The 9,531-nt window shown below is 56.4% G+C and overlaps 1 protein-coding gene across 2 annotated transcripts in view; it reads right to left on the bottom strand.

Moving 5' to 3' along the window:
* Window positions 1-9,531, bottom strand: part of BRF1 (BRF1 RNA polymerase III transcription initiation factor subunit) — a 43,687-nt gene that overhangs the window by 7,888 nt on the left and 26,268 nt on the right. The window contains exons 7-14 of one of the 2 annotated variants that reach the window (XM_045287921.1): window positions 8,553-8,679; window positions 7,803-7,842; window positions 7,628-7,720; window positions 4,063-4,332; window positions 3,102-3,163; window positions 2,463-2,544; window positions 2,326-2,381; window positions 1,866-2,131 (exon numbers count right to left, since the gene is read on the bottom strand). In XM_045287921.1, the coding sequence (XP_045143856.1) occupies window positions 1,866-2,131; window positions 2,326-2,381; window positions 2,463-2,544; window positions 3,102-3,163; window positions 4,063-4,332; window positions 7,628-7,720; window positions 7,803-7,842; window positions 8,553-8,679 (996 nt within the window). The remainder of the gene's footprint in view (window positions 1-1,865; window positions 2,132-2,325; window positions 2,382-2,462; window positions 2,545-3,101; window positions 3,164-4,062; window positions 4,333-7,627; window positions 7,721-7,802; window positions 7,843-8,552; window positions 8,680-9,531) is intronic. The other variant, XM_045287920.1, reaches the window with a different exon arrangement.

Raw genomic sequence — 9,531 nt, 5'->3', positions numbered from 1 at the left:
CGATATAGCAGCCAAGGTCCTGCTGCAGCTCTGCGCTGAAGTTGTGGGGAGCTGTAGCCTGAGGCTGGGATGCAGGCCCTCTGAGGGTTTTTGGAGTCAAGTCTCCCCAGTCCCTGCTGTCCTCAAAGGGCAGGAACTCTAGACAGGCATAGTGGGCAGAAGCTGCTGTGGTGGGACATCGGGCACAGCCTTGAGAGCCATGGGAGGTGGTTTGCAACAAAGGCATATGGGCCTCCCGTCTCCCGCCAACTCTGGACTCAGGTGCAGTAACAGATGGGGTGGGGTGGGGCTGGAGCTCTGGGCTCCAAGGCGATGCAGGAGGAGGGACAGTGTGGGGACCCCAGTCCTTTTAGTTTTAAAGGTTCTTCTGCCAGGGCCGGAGGCCATGAACTCTCTTCCTGGATGTCGCACCATTCAAGCCCTGATGCCCAGGGGAAACAGGCAGGTTTCTGCAAACATACACGCCTCATGTACCTGTACATGCCTCAACTACACACACACACGATTCATACACATGAACACACCTCATACATGCACACACCTCACATGCATGTCTCATGCACACATACATGCCTCACAACACATGCCTCACACGTGCAGACCACATACATACATGCCCACATCACATTTATGCACCCATCTCGCAAACATGCACATACCTCATGTACATGCACACGCACACCACATGAATGCACACACACGTGCCTTGGGTACAGACATGCACCTCATGTACACACACAGCACACAAACACACATAGATACCACATACATGCACATGTCATGTACACACACATCATATACCTCATGCACATACATCTCACATACACACTTCACGAATACCCACACATTACACACATATACATATATGCATGCGAATGCCTCATGGACACACACATTAATGTGTTCCTGTATACACACACCCTACCTGTACAAGCACACATGAACCTGTGCATCTGAAACATGCACACACGTTCTCATATGCATATCCATGCTTCATACACATGCACACATGCACACGTGTCTCACACACATACTCATTCGTACACTCTTCATGTACACACTCATCTATCCACCCACAGGTGCCCTGGGGCCAGCAGCTCAGCGTCTCTGGGAAAGGGGCAGCTCTGAGCACCAGGAACCACTGCCTGGAGCATCTCAAGGCAGCTCTCAGGTGATGGCCTGGCTTGGCCTGGCCCAGCTCCTGGGGGCCGGAGAACAAACCAGGACCCAAGAAGGAGAAACATCAGCTATCAAGACTAAAGGCAGAGGCCTGGCAGAGGCCCAGCACACGGGGCAGGCCCTCGGGTGACTCTAAGTGGCTGGAGGCCAAGAAGCAGAACTAGCTCACAGGCAAGCAGAGGGGGATCCAACTCTGCCCTTCCCTCCAGCTGCCTCCCGGCCAATCTGGAAGATGGCAAGGCAACAGCTGCACAGAACCAGGCAAGGCCCTGGACCAGCCAGCCCAGGAGCAGCACCAAGGGTCATAACTGGAGCTGCACCGCCCACCTCGCGAGCCTCCCTCAGAGCAGCCTCTCTGGTGGCATTGGTGAGACAGGGCTACAGCAGTACTCAGGGCCAGTGGAAGGACAGCTAAGCCAAGGGGCCACCTAGGCATGGTGGGGACCCAGGGGCACAGAGTGGGGACACGGAATCCTGGCACCAAAGGCGCACTACACTTCCTACTGACCGTCTGTGAGCCCCGGGGGTGAGCTTAGCCCACATAGCTTATCTCTCACAGATGTGGCCCGAAGTGACAAGACCCCTTGGGATCACAAGAGCCCCTAAGCTCATGTTCCACATCTGACAGGAGCAACCCCCGCCCCACCCACCACCACCACACCTACGCGCCGGCTGCACGGTAGTACCTCTTCCCCGTGCCGGCAGAAGGGTCAGCAGCACCACGGCCAGCTGGTGTCCTCCTGCGAGACAGCTTCCTGGCACTGGCGGTCCCTGGCGGCCCCGGTGGGCCCTCGTCCTCGGCGCTGGGGCTCCCCACGCCCGTGCTGTTCAGGTCCCTCAGCACGTGGTAGTTGATCTTACTGGAGATCTTCTTCTGCTCCAGCATCTTCTCTATGGCTTCACCCGCCGTGCTGGCCTGGATCGGCTCCCGCCTCTTGCAGGGCTTCTTGGGCTGCAGCAGGCACAAAGGGGATGGTTGCAGAGGCTGGGGTCCCATGGGGCTCTCTGAGGGAACGACAGGGGTCCAGAGGCTTCTAGAACTCACTACCTGGCAGAAGGCCCACAGGGGTTCCCCGCCACGCGCCTCCCCTGCCCCCTCCCCCTGGGACTACAGACCCCCAGCCCCCGCACGGGCAGCAGCTCTACCTTGTGCTCCTTGTAGATGCCCAGAGCCTTCTCCTTGGCGATCCTGGCCTCTTTCTCTAGAAGTAGGAGAGCTGTGAGTTGGGGGACTCCCTGCCTGAGCATGGGATGCCTGCCGGCCTGCCCGCCCTCCCACTTACCCCTTTGCTCCCGAAGATACTCGGCGTTCTCACGCATCCACAGCTCAGCCTTCACGCGGGCCTCCGTGTCATCCAGGATGTACTGCACAGGCAGGGGTGGGTCAGCCCCGTGCTGCCTCCACACGGGCGGGCAGTGGAGGCACCAGGCTGCTGTGGTCCTGGGCACACAAGCACCTCCTGGTGCTATGGCCTTGCTGCCACTCTGGGACACAGCCCACTATTTGCTGAGGCACAAGTCCCCCAGGACAAGGAGAGATGAGCCCAAGCACTAGGAAAAGGTGGCCCCATGGAGTCCAGTTTGTCTCACAACTGGGGCAGCATCTTCCCGACAGAGAACAAGGGCTAGAACCCCACTGCACAGCAGGTGAGTCACACTTGGGCCTGGGAGGCCGGTGCCCTTGTGTGGTTGGACAGTCTCTTAAGCAGAAGGATCAGGCAGTCAGGTGCCTGGAGGCCGGCAAAGTACCCTGCAGAGTGAAGGCCCCCAAGAGTGGTGGGGGCCCAGGAGCTCCACTGGCTGGAGGGACCACCAGAGAGGTGGTGGCCAGGCCATCACAGGCCCCAGCAAGTGGCAATCCTGGGCCCTGTAAGATAGATAGGCCAGCGACCCCAGACATACACAGTGTGACAATGGCTTACTTTGTCAATTTCAAGGTCATCAATTCCACTGAGGTCCAGTTCACCATCTTCCGAGGGGTCTTCTAGGGAGAAAGGTGACCGTCAGCTTGCTGGGCCTAGGCCCTGCTCTCTGCACGCCATAGCGTTGTCCCCTTGAACTCACTAGCCACTCACCTCACGGAAGTAAGGCACTGACAACAACCTCCAGGGACACAGAGGCCCCAACAAAGAGCAAGGTTGAGGGTCACATCATATTCTCCCATGGGTACCCTGTAGCTACCCTGGTCCTTTCCCTCCTCTCCACTGTCCCTTACCTTTCTGTGGTCACCATCCAGTCCCATCAGCTCAGAACCCACATGCCACTTCCTGCCTGTCAGTTTGGTGGGGATCTCCCTGCCTGGTACTGTGCCCACACTGTGTAGAACCCCCGCCCCCCACCTCCCCTTGGCCTGGGTACTCTGACAGCCAAGCAAACAACAGGCACTCACATCCTATTCCCTCCTTACTCAGGAGCCCGACCATAGTCATGGGGGGGAGTGGAGCCTGACTCCCCCAGTCTGACTCTACCCAAGGATGCCCAGTCTGTACCAGGACGTGCCCTCCTGGTTTTGCGAAGGATGATACAGGTGAATTCCTGCTCCATGTCCCACTTGCTGGGAGGCCAAGAATTCTTACAAGCTCATTTGTAAGAGGCCATCGTCCCCAACACCCTGGGGGCTACTTCTCCCAGGAAGAGGCCTAAGACCACCACACTCAACCTTAACCCCCCCATGCCCTCGGAAAAAGAGCAGCAACCCTCTCCCCCAAGCACATCACCCCCTAAAATGCCTTAAAAGAATTTGCCCTGGAAGTTGGTGAGCCAGGAGGGGCCTCTGTATCCTCAACTGCCCACTAAACAGTTTCTGGACCCCTTCTACCCCCGACGCTCCCCAGAAGGGGACGGCCCCTGCCCCCACCCCCACCACAGGCCCCCAGGACTCACTGGGGTCTCGGCTCGGGGAGGAGATGCACTCTCGGATAGACTCAGAGATACCCAGGCTGGCAGCTGTGGGCAGGGGCCCAAGCAGGGACTCGAGGGCAGGGGGTTGGCTCCCTTCTTCGGGATTCCCCGCAGATTCCGAGCTGCCAGGCAGGCTGTCGCCGAGGAGCTCCCGGTAGAAATCCTTGTTGAGGTGGCTGGCAGCAGCCTCCAGTTCCTCGTCCTCTGCGTCCTCCTCACCAAACAGGCTGGACACAGTGTCCTCCACAGAGCCTGGGAACACGGTTCACACCCCAGTCACCCAGGAAGTGAGCCAGCTGCAAGATAAGCCTGCACTACAGGAGGAAACCTGCAAAAGCCACTCCTTTGAGTATCTCCAGAGCCTGGTCAGGAAGCATAGGGCTGCCTTCCCGAAATGTGCAGGGAGCTCTTCCAGACGGAGACGGAGGGTGCTGGGCACTTGCCACGCACAAGCCAAGGAGTCGGCCTCCTTTTGTAACCCATGTAAACACCAACTCCCGTGACAGACCCCTGGTACCTCACAGTAACTTGAATTCCGTTTACAGACCTCATGCACCTCAAGTGCACAGAACACAGATGCTGCATGTCTCCCACCAACCAATTCCGTCACAGACCCTCACCTCCCGTGAGAACTAACCCTCATCGCAGACCCTCACCTCCTGTGAGAACTAAACCACATCACAGACCACTCACTTCATCCAAATGTCAACGGACTAAGACAGACCCCTCACACACCCCAAATCCTGTCACACACCCTCTATACACTACACACACACACACACACACACACACACACACACACTCGCACACCTCACGTCAACATGAACTCCCAGACTCAGACCCCACACAATGCAGAAAAACACCAACTCCACCAGGGGCCTCTACAGCACACACACATGAACCCCCATCACAGACCCCACCTATATCACCTAAGCTTGAACTCTCGTCACAGAACTGCACCCCATACACGACATACAAGCAAGCACACTGCATGTCTTAGACCCCTTATCTCACATAAACACAAGCTGTCAATGATCCAAATTCGAGAGTTCAAATTACAAAGCTTTGAAAGAAAGTATGGGAGATAATCTTTGTGACTTTCAATTAGGAAAAACATTTTGTAGATATGATATAAAAACTGCAATCTCTAAAAGGAAACATTGATCAATTGGATCTTGTCAAAATTCAGCACGTCTGCTCTTTGAAGGCTCTGGTCAGGGCATAAACAGGTAAGCCCCAGAGAGGAGGGACTGTCCGCAAAGAAGACCTCTGACAAAGGGCTTGTGTCTAAAGCACGTCAACACACATACCAGAGAAGACAGACACTTCACCGGAAAAGACAGACGCAAATGAAGTACATGAAGAGATGCCAGACAACGTCAATCCTCGGGAAATGCTCACGTCAGAGACTGACCACATGGAGACGCAGAGGAGCTGGGGCACTCACACATCCTGGTGTGTTTCCATCCACCGAGTCCTGAATACCGAACCACACCTACCACAGCCTCGCCGGCCGACTCCCAGGTAACACCCACACAGAGTCACGAGAACGTCCACTGCCGTTCTCGGTGACGGCCCCACGATGGAAACAATCCACACGTGTTTCAACAGCTGAATGGACAGCCTGTGCTTTTATGGGCTCCTCCTCCACTGGAAGAGGGGTCAAAGCACCGGCTCACCACAAATGGATGGATATAAAAATAATTCTACTGACCCCAAAAAGCCAGACTAAAAAAAGGAGTACAATAGAATCCCATTTACATGAAAGTGGAGCACGCAACCAATTCACAGTGACAGAAAACCCCACTGGCGCCCCGGGGACAAGGCAGGGTTACTAAAGGGTGTGGGGACTGGAAGTGCTGGTTATGTCCACTGCTGTGAAGCGAGGCCAGGACCATCCAGAGAGCCTTCCCCTGAATCGGTCCTATTTGAGCTGCCCTGGTGTGGTGTTTCTGTGCGACGGGCACTGGTGGCACACGGCATGCAGGAGGGTCCGAACCTGGCCCATCACAAGCACAAAGAAGCACACATCTCCACGTGTCAGAAGGGGCATGTTCAATCGGAATGACGAGATGTCTGACCAGCCCTTTCTCTGGGTGTTAAAGCTGCCATCCCATGTGTCTGCTGCTTTTAAAAAGGATGCAGTGTGACGTTTCTGGGGCCACTAGCATCTCAGCGCCCCCTCCTGGCTTAAACCATAGTGGCAACACGGCTCTCCTTGCCCCGCAGAGTGTGAGGCTGGCAGGGGCTCTGCTCTGTCCACTGCCGGACCCTAGAGGCCAGGCATGAGGGGCATGCCAGATACACAGTGTGCACTTCTCTTGCAAGTGGAAGCTCTTGCCGACTCCAGGGGTCATTTCTTGTTCTACATCCCCAACATCATCAGCCCAGGCCCCATGTCCTCTGCCAGGGTGGCCTCTGCTCCTCATAAAGATCCTGCTAAGCCGAAGCTGCAGCTGAGGATCCATAATGACTAGGTTGCCCACCACCCAAAGGCTGCAGATGATGTTCAGGGAATGGCCATCCTCACTGTAGCTGGTAAGGCAGGCTCGAAGGTGGAGTGGCTCCCCGTGGGCCTCACCCGGGAAGCCAGCACAGCCTGAGGCAGAGACAGCAGGTACACAAGGGTACCAGGGAGTGTGCACAAGCCCTGCTCGAGCACAGGAAGTGAGAAGGAGCTGCCTGGGTGGGGCTGACATGTCCCCCGTGTGACAGGGCGAATGTAGACTGAGGCAGAGAGCAGGGCATCTGAGGCTCTGACTGCTCTGCGCCCCACAGAGCTGTGTGCCAAACCCATGCCAGCAAGTCAGAAAAACCCACAGGAACCCCAGAAGGGAGAGTGGACGCTGCTCAACTCACTGTCCAAGAGAGCACAACAGGATAAGGTGTAATAAACATTCAGATTTCTGGGACAGCTCAGAGAAATCTGGATGGGAGCCAGGTACTTCCTGTGGGCTCCAATAGCTGCCATTCTCAGATTCATGAGAATCCACGCAGAAAAGACCACCCACGGCCACATACATCACCAACACAATACAGTTGCAGAAACACTCTCCAGTTGACGCACAATTATGGCAAACACTAACAACAAAACCCAGCCTCCAAAGCCCTCTCTATCTCAACCATGGGATTTCCACCCACGCTGAGGGGCCAAGAGAAGCACCCAGGAATGGAGCGCGAGGGCCCCTCTTCCTGAAGGGATGTGCTAGGCAACATGTGGGGAGAATACCTTGCCCCAGTGGGCACGGCCACCAGCACATGTGTGTGTGGACCACGCAGAGGGCTGAGCGAGGCAAGGTTCTGAGCCAGGGACTTCAGAGTGCACTAGTCAGAAGCAGCAGCTCAGCCAGTCGGAAAGAAATCAGCGACCTGGCCTGGAAGGGCACAGCAAGCAGAGGCAGGGGCTCCGGGACACGGGCTGGGGCGGCATCAGTCCGGTGGGGCTGAAATCAGGGAGGTGATGGAAGGTGTCCGAGGAGCGCACGGTGTGGGACCTGGTGATGAAGGCCAGTTTCAAGGGTCAAGGGGCAGCAGGGGCTGTACTCACCATCTTTAGCCAGAGTGGCCAAGGCCCCCTTCGCCTTCGGGCGGCTGCTTTCAAGCTCAGTGTCAATGGCGTCCTGGTAGCTGGAGATCTCACCTACGTGATGAATTGAAAGTAAGTACCAACGTACTTTCCTGGAGCCGCGGGAGCCGCGGTGGGAGGCCATTCTGTTCACTACCTTCCACTTCCTCCAGTTGCTTGGACAGGACTTGCTCCAGCTGAAAGACAGGCACGAGGTTGGGGTCCAATCAGCTGCTCACAGGTCACCTGGTTCCAGGGGCTCAGGACCCCGCCCACCACCACGCCCAGCACCAGCACCAGCAGGCAGTGGCCACAGGAGAGTGGATGTGGGTGAAGATGGAGGCAGGTCATTCCAGCAAAAGGACTCAGGTGACAGGGACAGGTGGCCAGGTGCCCAGCGGAGGCCCCAGCATGACACAGCCAAGGGTTGGGCACTGTGGGGCGTGTCAGTGGTGCTGGGATGGGGGCTCCAAACCCCTCAGGGAAGAGTGGATGACATCCAATGTCATCAAGAGACGCCTGCCCAGACAGGGCTTGGATGCGGTGCCCAGCAGGAGTCATGGGGAGCAGCCTGACCCGAGGCCCAGACAGTGGGCCACTTGCTCCCTGAGTCCCTGCCCCCTCCGAGTCCAGTCAAGAGCCCCTGGAAGGCCCACTTCCTCAAGACCAGTGAGGTGGAACCCCAGCAAGCTACTCCCACAGGCTCTCCCCTCCAAGTTCTTAGCCCAGTCCTTAAACTGGCCACTCCTTAGAGCATCCCTGGGACAGGGCAACTGACACGAGGTGGGTCCCGTGTCCTGCCTAGACTGCTCGGCTATGCTGCTTGTAGGGACCTGCCAAGCACCCACCCCATATCGGATGCCACAAGGGCATCCTGGAACGGGAAGCGCCCCGTGCTGGCCCCCACCTGCTTCATGCGCAGCTTCCGCTGGCCGGCTGTGTAAGAGGGCGGGTCACACTCCTCTTCTAAGTCGATCCTCATGAACTCGTCTATGGTCAGCTGACTGGTGGGCGTGTCCTCAAATTCCGTGAGGCTGAAACACCACAGGACCATGCCTAAGCCAAGCCCCTGCATGGGAGCTGCCCTCAGCCCCTTCTTAGCAGCCCCCTGCTAACAGCAGGCTTCCAAGACGGGGAGAAGAGGGGCCATGTGGCTGAGCTGGGGTGGGCCCAGGCCAGCACAAAGAGAGGAGAACACTCAGCCTGCTCTACTTGCACAGATTTCTACATTTCAGAACATTTTCAAAATGTTCAATAAAGTTTTAAAAAAGAATGGAAAAGCCCCAGACCAGTTGCTGCCGAGCCCAGTGTGGCTCACGACAAGCCTGTCAAGAGCTGTTACCCCTACGCCCTAAGGGCTAACTTCCAGAGGTCAGCAGGCCTTTCTCCCATGGCCTTCTGCTTCACCAGGAGTTTCCTCAGAGAGCTCGAGACCAAGGAGGTAAAGTGGAGCAGTGCCGCCAGCCCCCAGACGACCTCGAGCCACGGAAGAGCAGCCTCTCCATGGCCTGCTCACTGTCAGAGCCCTATCCCTCCAGGGTCGATGAAGTGACTGCCACATGCTTAGCATGGCAGGTTTAACAATGGCCCTTGTTCAAATAGAGGAAAGAGCTGGGAGGCAAAGGACATTCATAGAGGTCTAGATAAAGACATGTACATATGCAAATGTATTTATATGAGGATGGGGAAATAGATCTATGTGCCTATATTTGTAGGTTTAGTATTAAGGTAGCAGAAGGACACTGGGCCTCCACTCAAGTACTCCTTCAAAGCAAGAATACTTTCTTCTATTAAATTGGCATTATATGATGCTCACCTTCCTGACACAACCACTGAAGACAAAGCGGGTGAATAAGCAAATGTGGTGAAGAAAGCTGATGGTGCCC

Source organism: Echinops telfairi, unplaced genomic scaffold, assembly GCF_000313985.2.
Source record: "Echinops telfairi isolate 266 unplaced genomic scaffold, ASM31398v2 ScPeMD7_18;HRSCAF=68, whole genome shotgun sequence".
In the NCBI taxonomy this organism is placed as follows: domain Eukaryota; kingdom Metazoa; phylum Chordata; class Mammalia; order Afrosoricida; family Tenrecidae; genus Echinops; species Echinops telfairi.
This window is presented reverse-complemented; position numbering and strand designations above follow the sequence as displayed.